This window comes from Armigeres subalbatus, chromosome 3 (assembly GCF_024139115.2).
Source record: "Armigeres subalbatus isolate Guangzhou_Male chromosome 3, GZ_Asu_2, whole genome shotgun sequence".
Taxonomy (NCBI): domain Eukaryota; kingdom Metazoa; phylum Arthropoda; class Insecta; order Diptera; family Culicidae; genus Armigeres; species Armigeres subalbatus.
In genome coordinates this window covers 296,060,254-296,073,501 of record NC_085141.1, presented here as the reverse complement: position 1 = coordinate 296,073,501, position 13,248 = coordinate 296,060,254, and the positions used below count along the sequence as shown (strand labels likewise).

The window sequence follows — 13,248 nt, the reverse complement described above, 5'->3', positions numbered from 1 at the left end:
CACGTTGATGATGCTATAGTTGAAGAAACGGCCTTTAATCCTCAGCTTGCACATCCTTGCGTTGATTGGCTGCCACCCAATCACGCGTTGGCGCATCTTACCCAGCACTATGAAGCCGGTTACCAGCTCGTTGGTGGTGCCACAGCTTTGGTAGAAGGTAGCCGCTCGATGCCCGCTTTTCCACACTTTCTGTCCTGTCCAGCAAATCTCCTGCAGCGCCACGACGTCGAAGTTGCGGGAATGTAATTCATCGTAGATCATCCTGTCGCAACCTGCGAAACCTAGCGACTTGCAATTCCATGTTCCAAGCTTCCAATCGTGATCCTGTATTCGTCGCCTAGGTCTTTGCCGATTATATCGAGTCGCATTATCTCTTATATTGTTCGTAATGATTGGTTTTCTAGGCGGCTTATTGGGCCTGCGCAAACCTCCTGTCTCGTCGGAGGGCCGTCGTGTCAGGGCTGTTTAGCGTCCCACCTAACACCAGGACTTGGGCTTGTGCGCTTTGAGCGGCACACGGTCGCTTTGGTGGAGCCTACTTGCGGATACATGCAGCTTTTTATAGAGGTTTAACAGGGCCCACTGTCAAACCCCACCACATCCTAGGCAAGCCCCACAACTCGCAGATGGCCTGGGGAGGGATCGTCAAGCCCTTGGACATAGTCCCTGCTGCCCGCAAAGACGAGTTTGTACAATCCCATTTAATTCCACCACTTAATTGTATCTTGACAGATACGTATTTCGACCTCAACAGTAAGGCCGTCTTCGGTGTCTCGTACTTGACTCTCGAGTCGAGTCAAATACGAGACACTGAAGACGGCCTTACTGTTAAGGTTAAAATACGTATTTGTCAAGATACAATTAAGTGGAATTAAATGGGATTGTACAAACTCGTCTTATGATAAGTGAAAAAAATATTTGTATGGGAAAAATCTTACATGGGGATTGGGGGTAGGGGAGTTGTAAAACCCAGAAAAAATGCTTACGTAATTATTGTACGGTCCCTTACAGGATCTATGACCCAATTGAACAATGCTGGCTTTATCCTTCAAAAAGTTCAAATGAATTAAACGATCAGTGCCGTTTGCACTGAAGTCACCCCAAACCATAGAATAGAGTGAATAACGTCCGCAGAAATAATTGCCTTGCGGAATATTTGCAAGAACTTGCATATTTCTGCTAAAATACCTATACGAAGAATTGGAAAACAATGACGTTTTCATATCGATGAATGAACTGCTGACGCGAATTCACAATTTATTAAAAAAATATGGATAAATATTGTGTAATACTCATAAAAACTATAGTAACAGTTTATGATTTCTATATATTTTGATGAAAAATATAGTTTTGGAAAGCTGTAGAATCAGTTTCAAAACAAGCTGACAAATAGATACAACGGTGGAAAAAAAGATGTGTGTCATCTTGTCACTGTACGCGTACAGCGTGATACGAAAATCATTGTGCGGAAATCATATGTCTGTCGATAGTATTACCCACGTGAATCACTGCATGTTGAACCGACCTGCGGTTGTTGAAGGCCAGTTTCGCAGCTCGAAACACTTCACGGCGGTCCTTTCATCCCCGGTGTGGGCAGGTTGCATCCTTCGTCTAGCCTTGAGACAGGTTGATCGAAGGGCCGCAATCTAGGAACTCCGCCAGTGCCTGGTCTGGTGCCAGACCAGGACTGACAAACGATACGTCAATCCATGACTCGACCCCATTCCTTCTGAACGTGCTAGCGGAACCATCATTGACTACCACTGCGTCGAGCTTCGCTAGCGCTTCTAGTAACGCTTGACCCCACTGCCCAAGCGTTAAAATCTCCTGCTATGACAACCGGCTTACGAGACACTAGGTCAGACGAAAGCTTATTGATCATCTGGTTGAACTGTTCTAATGGCCACCTTGATGGGGCATAGCAGCTACAATAGAACTCACCATTGATCTTGGCTATCGCGACACCCTCAGCAGAGGAGTGTTCTACCTCTTGGATCGGGTACCGTCCCGACGTGCAAATAGCCGCCATTCTAGACCCGTCCGCCACCCGATTGCCGTTATTGACAGGGACGTTGTACGGGTCGGACAGGAGGGCGAAATCGGTCCTCGACTCCGAGACCGACTGCCACAGCAGCTGCTGGGCAGTTTCACAGTGGTTAAAATTCAGCTGTGTTACAGGCACGGCTTTTTATTATTTGTCTCTTCGATGGGACAGGAAGATCCATCCATAACGTGGTTACATGTTTGCTTTTTGCTGGCGCAGATGAGGCACTTTGGTGACTTATCGCATTTCTGCGTCTTGTGCCCACATTGGACAAAAATATGTAATGGCGGATTTAGCAGGATTCCATTTAAACCATATTGATAATGTTTTGATGATTGTGTATTTTTTAATTTCAAAACTTTGTCCTGTACGTAAAATGCATAGCGATAAGTAAATAAAAGCCAATTGAATCCTGACCACAACCAAAGGCTACGGTTACAAAAGATCGAACGAATGAACAAATTTTTAAAAAAATATTCTATGCAATCTTCATTTTCGAAACAAAATGTTGAAGAATATGTTAAGGATATGACACTGAAATCTAGAATTCAAAGGTTCGGAGGCCTTCGTTTGAGAGGCATCGAAGCTCGGTTGTTTCGTTGCAAGAGGATTAGAAGCATCTTTCTACGCTTCTCGGAAGGTCTGGAAGGCTCGTTTCAAGGCCTCCTTTCAAGAAGCTCGGAAATTTACATTCAAAAGGCTCGGGAGCCTCCCTTTAAAAGGCTCGCGAGCATACTTCTATAATTATCCTTTCAAGAGGCCCGGAAGGCTTCTTTTAAAAGGCCCAGAAGCCTCCATTCAAGAGGCCCGGAAGCCTCCTTTCAAGAGGCCCGGAAGCCTCCTTTCAAGAGGCCCGGAAGCCTCCTTTCAAGAGGCCCGGAAGCCTCCTTTCAAGAGGCCCGGAAGCCTCCTTTCAAGAGGCCCGGAAGCCTCCTTTCAACAGGCCCGGAAGCCTCCTTTCAAGAGGCCCCGAAGCCTCCTTTCAAGAGGCCCGGAAGCCTCCTTTCAAGAGGCCCGGAAGCCTCCTTTCAAGAGGCCCGGAAGCCTCCTTTCAAGAGGCCCGGAAGCCTCCTTTCAAGAGGCCCGGAAGCCTCCTTTCAAGAGGCCCGGAAGCCTCCTTTCAAGAGGCCCCTTCCTTTAAAGAGGCTCGGAAGCCTCCTTCAAAGAGGCTCGGAAGCCTCCTTTCAAGAGGTTCAGAAGCCTCCTTTCAAGAGGCTCAAAAGCCTCCTTTCAAGAGGCTCGGAAGCCTCCTTTCAAGAGGCTCGGAAGCCTCCTTTCAAGAGGCTCGGAAGCCTCCTTTCAAGAGGCTCGGAAGCCTCCTTTCAAGAGGCCTCAGAGCCTCCTTTCAAGAGGCCTCAGCCTCCTTTCAAGAGGCTCCAAGCCTCCTTTCTAGAGGCTCAGAAGCCTCCTTTCAAGAAGCCTGAAGCCTCCTTTCAAGAGGCCCGGAAGCCTCCTTTCAAGAGGCCCGGAAGCCTCCTTTCAAGAGGCCCAGGCCTCCTTTCAAGAGGCCCGGAAGCCTCCTTTCAAGAGGCCCGGAAGCCCTCCTTTCAAGAGGCCCGGAAGCCTCCTTTCAAGAGGCCGGAAGCCTCCTTTCAAGAGGCCCGGAAGCCTCCTTTCAAGAGGCCCGGAAGCCTCCTTTCAAGAGGCCAGAAGCCTCCTTTCAAGAGGCCCAGGCCTCCTTTCAAGAAGCCCGGAAGCCTCCTTTCAAGAGGCCGGAAGCCTCCTTTCAAGAGGCCCAGGCCTCCTTTCAAGAGGCCCGGAAGCCTCCTTTCAAGAGGCCCAGGCCTCCTTTCAAGAGGCCCAGGCCTCCTTTCAAGAGGCCTGGAAGCCTCCTTTCAAGAGGCCCAGAAGCCTCCTTTCAAGAGGCCCAGAAGCCTCCTTTCAAGAGGCCCCGGAAGCCTCCTTTCAAGAGGCCCAGGCCTCCTTTCAAGAGGCCCGGAAGCCTCCTTTCAAGAGGCCCGGAAGCCTCCTTTCAAGAGGCCCAAGCCTCCTTTCAAGAGGCCCGGAAGCCTCCTTTCAAGAGGCCCGGAAGCCTCCTTTCAAGAGGCCCAGAGCCTCCTTTCAAGAGGCCCGGAAGCCTCCTTTCAAGAGGCCCAGGCTTCCTTTCAAGAGGCCCAGAAGCCTCCTTTCAAGAGGCCCAGAAGCCTCCTTTCAAGAGGCCCAGAAGCCTCCTTTCAAGAGGCCCAGAAGCCTCCTTTCAAGAGGCCGGAAGCCTCCTTTCAAGAGGCTCGGAAGCCTCCTTTCAAGAGGCTCAGAAGCCTCCTTTCAAGAGGCCCAGAAGCCTCCTTTCAAGAGGCTCAGGCCTCCTTTCAAGAGGCTCAGAAGCCTCCTTTCAAGAGGCTCAGAAGCCTCCTTTCAAGAGGCTCAGAAGCCTCCTTTCAAGAGGCTCGAAGCCTCCTTTCAAGAGGCCCAGAAGCCTCCTTTCAAGAGGCCCAGAAGCCTCCTTTCAAGAGGCCGGAAGCCTCCTTTCAAGAGGCCCAGAGCATCCTTTCAAGAGGCCCAGAAGCCTCCTTTCAAGAGGCCCGGAAGCCTCCTTTCAAGAGGCCCGGAAGCCTCCTTTCAAGAGGCCCGGAGGCCTCGTGTCAAGAGGCCCGAGAGCCTCCCTACAAGAGGCCCAGAAGCCTCCTTTCAAGAGGCCCAGGCCTCCTTTCAAGAGGCCCGGAAGCCTCCTTTCAAGAGGCCCAGAAGCCTCCTTTCAAGAGGCCCGGAAGCCTCCTTTCAAGAGGCTCAAGCCTCCTTTCAAGAGGCTCCGAAGCCTCCTTTCAAGGGGCTCGGAAGCCTCCTTTCAAGAGGCTCAGGCCTCCTTTCAAGAGGCTCGGAAGCCTCCTTTCAAGAGGCTCAGAAGCCTCCTTTCAAGAGGCTCAGAGCCTCCTTTCAAGAGGCTCAGAAGCCTCCTTTCAAGAGGCCTGGAAGCCTCCTTTCAAGAGGCTCTGGAAGCCTCCTTTCAAGAGGCCCGGAAGCCTCCTTTCAAGAGGCCCGGAAGCCTCCTTTCAAGAGGCCCAGGCCTCCTTTCAAGAGGCCCGAAGCCTCCTTTCAAGAGGCCCAGGCCTCCTTTCAAGAGGCCCGGAAGCCTCCTTTCAAGAGGCCCAGAGCCTCCTTTCAAGAGGCTCGGAAGCCTCCTTTCAAGAGGCCCGGAAGCCTCCTTTCAAGAGGCGCAGAAGCCTCCTTTCGAGAGGGCCTGAAGCCTCCTTTCGAGAGGCCCGGAAGCCTCCTTTCAAGAGGCCCGGAAGCCTCCTTTCAAGAGGCCCAGGCCTCCTTTCCAGAGGCCCGGAGGCCTCCTTTCAAGAGGCCCGGAAGCCTCCTTTCAAGAGGCCCTGAAGCCTCCTTTCAAGAGGCCCGGAAGCCTCCTTTCAAGAGGCCCAGCCTCCTTTCAAGAGGCCCAGGCCTCCTTTCAAGAGGCCCGAAGCCTCCTTTCAAGAGGCCCGGAAGCCTCCTTTCAAGAGGCCCAGGCCTCCTTTCAAGAGGCCCGGAAGCCTCCTTTCAAGAGGCCCGGAAGCCTCCTTTCAAGAGGCCCAGAGCCTCCTTTCAAGAGGCCCGGAAGCCTCCTTTCAAGAGGCCCAGGCCTCCTTTCAAGAGGCCCGGAAGCCTCCTTTCAAGAGGCCCAGAAGCCTCCTTTCAAGAGGCCCAGAAGCCTCCTTTCAAGAGGCCCGGAAGCCTCCTTTCAAGAGGCCCGGAAGCCTCCTTTCAAGAGGCCGGAAGCCTCCTTTCAAGAGGCCCGGAAGCCTACTATCAAGAAGCTCGAAAGGCTCCTTTCAAGAGGCTAAGAAGCCTCCTTTCAAGAGGCCCAGCCTCCTTTCAAGAGGCCCCAAGCCTCCTTTCAAGAGGCTCAGAAGCCTCCTTTCAAGAGGCTCGGAAGCCTCCTTTCAAGAGGCTCAGGCCTCCTTTCAAGAGGCCCAAGCCTCCTTTCAAGAGGCCCAGGCCTCCTTTCAAGAGGCCCGGAAGCCTCCTTTCAAGAGGCCCGGAAGCCTCATTTCAAGAGGCCCGAAGCCTCCTTTCAAGAGGCCCGGAAGCCTCCTTTCAAGAGGCCCGGAAGCCTCCTTTCAAGAGGCCCGGAAGCCTCCTTTCAAGAGGCCCGGAAGCCTCCTTTCAAGAGGCCCAGAAGCCTCCTTTCAAGAGGCCCGGAAGCCTCCCTTCAAGAGGCCCAAGCCTCCTTTCAAGAGGCCCGGAAGCCCCCTTTCAAGAGGCCCGGAAGCCTCCTTTCAAGAGGCCCGGAAGCCTCCTTTCAAGAGGCCCGGAAGCCTCCTTTCAAGAGGCCCGGAAGCCTCCTTTCAAGAGGCCCGAAGCCTCCTTTCAAGAGGGCCCAGGCCTCCTTTCAAGAGGGCCCGGAAGCCTCCTTTCAAGAGGCCCGGAAGCCTCCTTTCAAGAGGCCCAGAAGCCTCCTTTCAAGAGGCCCAGAAGCCTCCTTTCAAGAGGCCAGAGCCTCCTTTCAAGAGGCCAGAAGCCTCCTTTCAAGCCAGGCCTCCTTTCAGAAGCTCAGAGCCTCCTTTCAGGAGGCCTCTTGAAAGGAGGCTTCCTGGCCTCTTGAAAGGAGGCCTGGCCTCTTGAAAGGAGGTCTCCAGGCCTCTTGAAAGGGAAGCCTGGCCTCTTGAAAGGAGGCCTGGGCATCTTGAAAGGAGGCTTCCTGGCCTCTTGAAAGGAGGCTTCCGGGCCTCTTGAAAGGAGGCTTCTGGCCTCTTGAAAGGAGGCTTCCGGGCCTCTTGAAAGGAGGCTTCAGGCCTCTTGAAAGGAGGCTTCCACCTCTTGAAAGGAGCTTCAGGCCTCTTGAAAAGAGGCTTGAAGGAATAATATATTTTTTAAATCACAGAGCCCCTTGTGTGTCACGAATTTATAAATATTTGAATTCTCGTTTGGCAGTGTGTAATATCCATAATATCCATTGTCGATATCTATCTTATCGATCTTACGTCTCACATGACTCGCCATACGCAACCGCCCCAACGTAGCATAATTTGAATTGATCGTGAGTAGGCCATGACTTACAACACGTTTGCAAAGGAATCAGTTTTTCCCTGATTAGTTACGGACGACACGTAAGTACTATTTTGTCCCTGACAAATACCTAACGTTTCTTGCTGGTCCTTTTCCGATGACACACACACCTTTCTACTGTTATCGAAGCAAATTCTTGTTCCAGCATTCCTCCTCCATATTTGAAAATTAAGTTTTTGACAGCACTCCAAAAATTTATGTGCATCATTAATAACAACATTTTACATTTTGTCTCACATCCATATAGTTAAACTTTTTTTTAAATGGTCTGTACAAAACCGCATAAAATCATTTATTATTGGCTGTGATACACCGGAAAATGAAAACAGGGTATCAAGTCTTCCCAGTATCCTCTGTGTAAAATAACATTAATTTTCCAAGCAACACATAAGTAATTACGAAATGAATGAGTTTTTCTAGACCAACATTTGAAAAGAGCGTAACAGCCATTTATTTTTCTTTCGGAATTCTTATTTACATACCTAGCTATATACAAAGGCAAATTACTGGAGAGATCAAATTTTGGCTGTAACGCCCTTTTCAAATGTTGGTTTAGATTTATGTAACAACCTTGATCATAAACAGCAATTATGTACCATGCCATACGGTTCGTTCATATTAAGGATATTAAGGATAAGGCGAATCAATCAAAAACTGGATAAATAGTTTGGAATCTCGAAGAAATCGACGAAACCAAAAATGACCAAACTCAAGCGAGGCAGTAACAATACTTAGTGAAGTAAAAACATAAAATTTCTCTTGCTTGATGAAGGTGGAATTTTTGTTCCGCATTCAAACAAATACCAAGCTTTATTTATCATAATTAAATATTTAGATAGCTGATATTTAATTTAAGGTGAAACGACTTGATATACTTTAAATAGATAAACAATGTTCATAATATTTCAATAAAGATAACCGCTATACCCATTGCTACTTCAATTAAACCAGGTTGTATTTTTTTGCTATTGTGAAAATATAATTTAGAATTGGCTTTTGAAACTCTAACCGTAGAGTAAAGCATTTAAATGCTGGTCAGTTATCTTATTGTCTCAGGCATTATTTTAACCTAATAAATAAATACAACTATTATGCCTCTTCATGGAAGCACCAATAAACAATTTGCTTCCGCCGAAATTATACCATCCAGACAAACACGGCTTATCTAGGATAATAAAATTGGGCAATGAGCAAAAACACTTCTACGCTGTTCAGTTGCCAAGATGAAGCTCGTCCATCCACTGGTCATTTTTGTAGCACTCTTGATTATCTGTCAGACAGCAGTAGTGGCAGAAAACTTGTGTGAAGGGATAACAGATTTTGTGCTGAAATGTGATGGGTGCCGTGACATAGTTATATGCGATGGTGACACACTTTACTCCAGAGAATCATGTGATGAAAAATTTTGCCATGGTGATGCTGGAACCGGCATGGCTGATTGTTTGCCAGAAGTACCAGAGGGCTGTGAAGATGAGACAACAACCACAGCACCAGTAACTTCTACATCTTCAGCAGAGTCCACATCGTCTTCGATCTCGGAGGAGATTACCTCTACAACTCAAGAGCAATCCTCCTCCGAGGAAACCTCAACGACTGAAGCAACCTCTACTTCGACGATCTCAACAACAGAAGAGCAATCGTCATCTGAAGAAACCTCAACAACTGAAGTGACCTCTACTTCGACCACAGAAGAGACCCCCTCAACAACACAAGAGCAGTCTTCATCCGAAGGAACCTCAACAACTGAAGAGACTTCTATTCCGACCACGGAAGAGATCATATCCACAACTCAAGAGCAATCTTTCTCAACGTCTGAAGCAACCTCCACTTCTACGACGGAAGAGATCACTTCCACAACTCAAGAAGAGTCTACATCCGAAGGAACCTCAACGACTGAAGCAACCTCCACTTCTACGACGGAAGAGATCACTTCCACAACTCAAGAAGAGTCTACATCCGAAGGAACCTCAACGACTGAAGCAACCTCCACTTCGACGACGGAAGAGATCACTTCCACGACTCAAGAAGAATCTACATCCGAAGGAACCTCAACGACTGAAGCAACCTCCACTTCGACGACGGAAGAGATCACTTCCACGACTCAAGAAGAATCTACATCCGAAGGAACCTCAACAACTGAAGAGACTTCTATTCCGACCACGGAAGAGATCATATCCACAACGCAAGAGCAATCTTTCTCAACGACTGAAGCAACTTCCCCTTCAACAACGGAAGAGATCACTTCCACAACTCAAGAAGAGTCTACATCCGAAGGAACCTTAACAACTGAAGCAACCTCTACTTCGACGACGGAAAAGATCACTTCCACGACTCAAGAAGAATCTACATCCGAAGGAACCTCAACGACTGAAGCAACCTCCACTTCGACGACGGAAGAGATCACTTCCACGACTCAAGAAGAATCTACATCCGAAGGAACCTCAACTGAAACAACCTCCACTTCGACGACGGAAGAGATCACTTCCACGACTCAAGAAGAGTCTACATCCGAAGGAACCTCAACGACTGAAGCAACCTCCACTTCGACGACGGAAGAGATCACTTCCACAACTCAAGAAGAGTCTACATCCGAAGGAACCTCAAGTGAAGCAACCTCCACTTCGACGACGGAAGAGATCACTTCCACGACTCAAGAAGAGTCTACATCCGAAGGAACCTCAACGACTGAAGCAACCTCCACTTCGACGACGGAAGAGATCACTTCCACAACTCAAGAAGAGTCTACATCCGAAGGAACCTCAACTGAAACAACCTCCACTTCGACGACGGAAGAGATCACTTCCACGACTCAAGAAGAGTCTACATCCGAAGGAACCTCAACGACTGAAGCAATCTCCACTTCGACGACGGAAGAGATCACTTCCACGACTAAAGAAGAATCTACATCCGAAGGAACCTCAACAACTGAAGAGACTTCTATTCCGACCACGGAAGAGATCATATCCACAACGCAAGAGCAATTTTTTTCAACGACTGAAGCAACTTCCCCTTCAACAACGGAAGAGATCACTTCCACAACTCAAGAAGAGTCTACATCCGAAGGAACCTCAGCGACTGAAGCGACCTCCACTTCAACGACGGAAGAGATTACTTCCACGACTCAAGAAGAGTCTACATCTGAAGGAACCTCAACGACTGAAGCGACATCCACTTCAACGACGGAAGAGATCACTTCCACAACTCAAGAAGAGTCTACATCCGAAGGAACCTCAACGACTGAAGCAACCTCCACTTCTACGACGGAAGAAATCACTTCCACAACTCAAGAAGAGTCTACATCCGAAGGAACCTCAACGACTGAAGCAACCTCCACTTCGACGACGGAAGAGATCATTTCCACGACTCAAGAAGAGTCTACATCCGAAGGAACCTCAACGACTGAAGCATCCTCCACTTCGACGACGGAAGAGATCACTTCTACGACTCAAGAAGAATCTACATCCGAAGGCACCTCAACGACTGAAGCAACCTCCACTTCGACGACGGAAGAGATCACTTCCACAACTCAAGAAGAATATACATCCGAAGGAACCTCAACAACTGAAGAGACTTCTATTCCGACCACGGAAGAGATCATATCCACAACGCAAGAGCAATCTTTCTCAACGACTGAAGCAACTTCCCCTTCAACAACGGAAGAGATCACTTCCACAACTCAAGAAGAGTCTACATCCGAAGGAACCTCAAGTGAAGCAACCTCCACTTCGACGACGGAAGAGATCACTTCCACGACTCAAGAAGAGTCTACATCCGAAGGAACCTCAACGACTGAAGCAACCTCCACTTCGACGACAGAAGAGATCCCTTCCACAACTCAAGAAGAGTCTACATCCGAAGGAACCTCAACTGAAACAACCTCCACTTCGACGACAGAAGAGATCCCTTCTACGACTCAAGAAGAGTCTACATCCGAAGGAACCTCAACGACTGAAGCAACCTCCACCGTGACGACAGAAGAGATCACTTCCACAACACAAGAAGAGTCTACATCCGAAGGAACCTCAAGTGAAGCAACCTCCACTTCGACGACGGAAGAGATCACTTCCACGACTCAAGAAGAGTCTACATCCGAAGGAACCTCAACGACTGAAGCAACCTCCACTTCGACGACGGAAGAGATCACTTCCACAACTCAAGAAGAGTCTACATCCGAAGGAACCTCAACTGAAACAACCTCCACTTCGACGACGGAAGAGATCACTTCCACGACTCAAGAAGAGTCTACATCCGAAGGAACCTCAACGACTGAAGCAATCTCCACTTCGACGACGGAAGAGATCACTTCCACGACTAAAGAAGAATCTACATCCGAAGGAACCTCAACAACTGAAGAGACTTCTATTCCGACCACGGAAGAGATCATATCCACAACGCAAGAGCAATTTTTTTCAACGACTGAAGCAACTTCCCCTTCAACAACGGAAGAGATCACTTCCACAACTCAAGAAGAGTCTACATCCGAAGGAACCTCAAGTGAAGCAACCTCCACTTCGACGACGGAAGAGATCACTTCCACGACTCAAGAAGAGTCTACATCCGAAGGAACCTCAACGACTGAAGCAACCTCCACTTCGACGACGGAAGAGATCACTTCCACAACTCAAGAAGAGTCTACATCCGAAGGAACCTCAACTGAAACAACCTCCACTTCGACGACGGAAGAGATCACTTCCACGACTCAAGAAGAGTCTACATCCGAAGGAACCTCAACGACTGAAGCAACCTCCACTTCGACGACGGAAGAGATCACTTCCACGACTAAAGAAGAATCTACATCCGAAGGAACCTCAACAACTGAAGAGACTTCTATTCCGACCACGGAAGAGATCATATCCACAACGCAAGAGCAATCTCTCTCAACGACTGAAGCAACTTCCCCTTCAACAACGGAAGAGATCACTTCCACAACTCAAGAAGAGTCTACATCCGAAGGAACCTCAACAACTGAAGCAACCTCTACTTCGACAACGGAAAAGATCACATCAACTTCGACCCAATCTACCAGTACAACGACACCAACAACAACAACACAAGCACCGCCAGATCCAGCAATCCTTTGCACCGGTGTTGGAATGTACCCTGATCCGTACAACTGCAGCCAGTATCACTATTGTCCAGCCAGCGGAGCTCAATCCTGGGTTCAAATATGTCCACCAAGCTACGCCTTCAAATACACATCAGCACTGTTGTCCGGCACATTTCCCTGTGAACGTATCGTCCGTCCGACGGATTGCGCCCGCATCGACTGTTCCACTTCGTCTATCTTCAAAACGTTCACGAGTTCCAAACTTCATTACGCCTACTGTTACTCCGGAACAGGCACCAGCCAGCCCACGATATCCGTGTTCAAGTGCAGCGAAGGAGCAACATTCAGTGGATCGACGTGCGTCTTCAATTGTCTGCGGGAAGGGTTATTCGCCAATACGGTGGCTCCTGCGACCTACTATCAGTGCTACTACTCCAAGTCTGTGCTGGTGTCCAGATTGATGAACTGTCCGGCTGGGAAACTGTTCAAAGAGTCTGTGAAAGCATGTGTCACATGAAAAAGTTGAAAAAAATAGTCCATTATTCACTAGTACTTTTGGAGATGTTATGTAATGCATAAAAATATACCTATGGCACGCCAAGTGAAATACAAATAATTTTATTTCCTGTGTAGAATTGGGTTTGAAACTGTATTGTGTTAAGGGGGTATGAAGGTTGGCAGCACACCACTACATAAATCCGTATTTTTTGAATGAGTGTTTGTGACAGAGACAGACGACATACCGCCGGTGGTGAATCATCCAGAAAGCTGTTTTCTTTGCCCAACTTTCCTTGAGCCTTAAACACATCTTGAACACAGTTAATATTATTACATATCTTCACCTGAAATCAAATAGCGTTTCACCATATAACTTAGTAAAATTTCGATCTGTGGAATGTTACACGGTAAGGCTAAAGTGACCAGATCGTTTGAAAAGAGGTTTTCCTCCTATCAACTTACAACATCCAGCATGATGTTCAATTTCATAGAAACAAATACCCTGAGATCTATGGATTATCAAAAGAAATAAGAAATATTTCACAATCTAGACCTCGTGGTCATGCGGTTAGCGGCACCAGTCGTCTGCGCTTATTGTGTAATTGTGAAGCGAGGATTCAATTCCGGCACCGTAGTCGTAGAAACGCTTGGATAAGCGAAACATTCCTTG

At 48.4% G+C, this 13,248-nt stretch overlaps 1 protein-coding gene across 1 annotated transcript; it reads left to right on the top strand.

Annotated features, from left to right (window-relative positions):
* The first annotated feature begins 8,381 nt into the window (after positions 1-8,381).
* LOC134222568 (serine-rich adhesin for platelets-like) lies at positions 8,382-12,621 on the top strand. Its single transcript, XM_062701728.1, has one exon. The coding sequence runs from the start codon at positions 8,464-8,466 to the stop codon at positions 12,595-12,597; it is 4,134 nt and encodes a 1,377-aa protein (XP_062557712.1). The 5' UTR covers positions 8,382-8,463; the 3' UTR covers positions 12,598-12,621.
* Positions 12,622-13,248: the final 627 nt, after the last annotated feature.

Bases quoted from the DNA above. Each gene is read 5' to 3' on its own strand.
- LOC134222568 (XM_062701728.1), top strand. From the start codon at position 8,464: ATGGCTGATTGTTTGCCAGAAGTACCAGAGGGCTGTGAAGATGAGACA.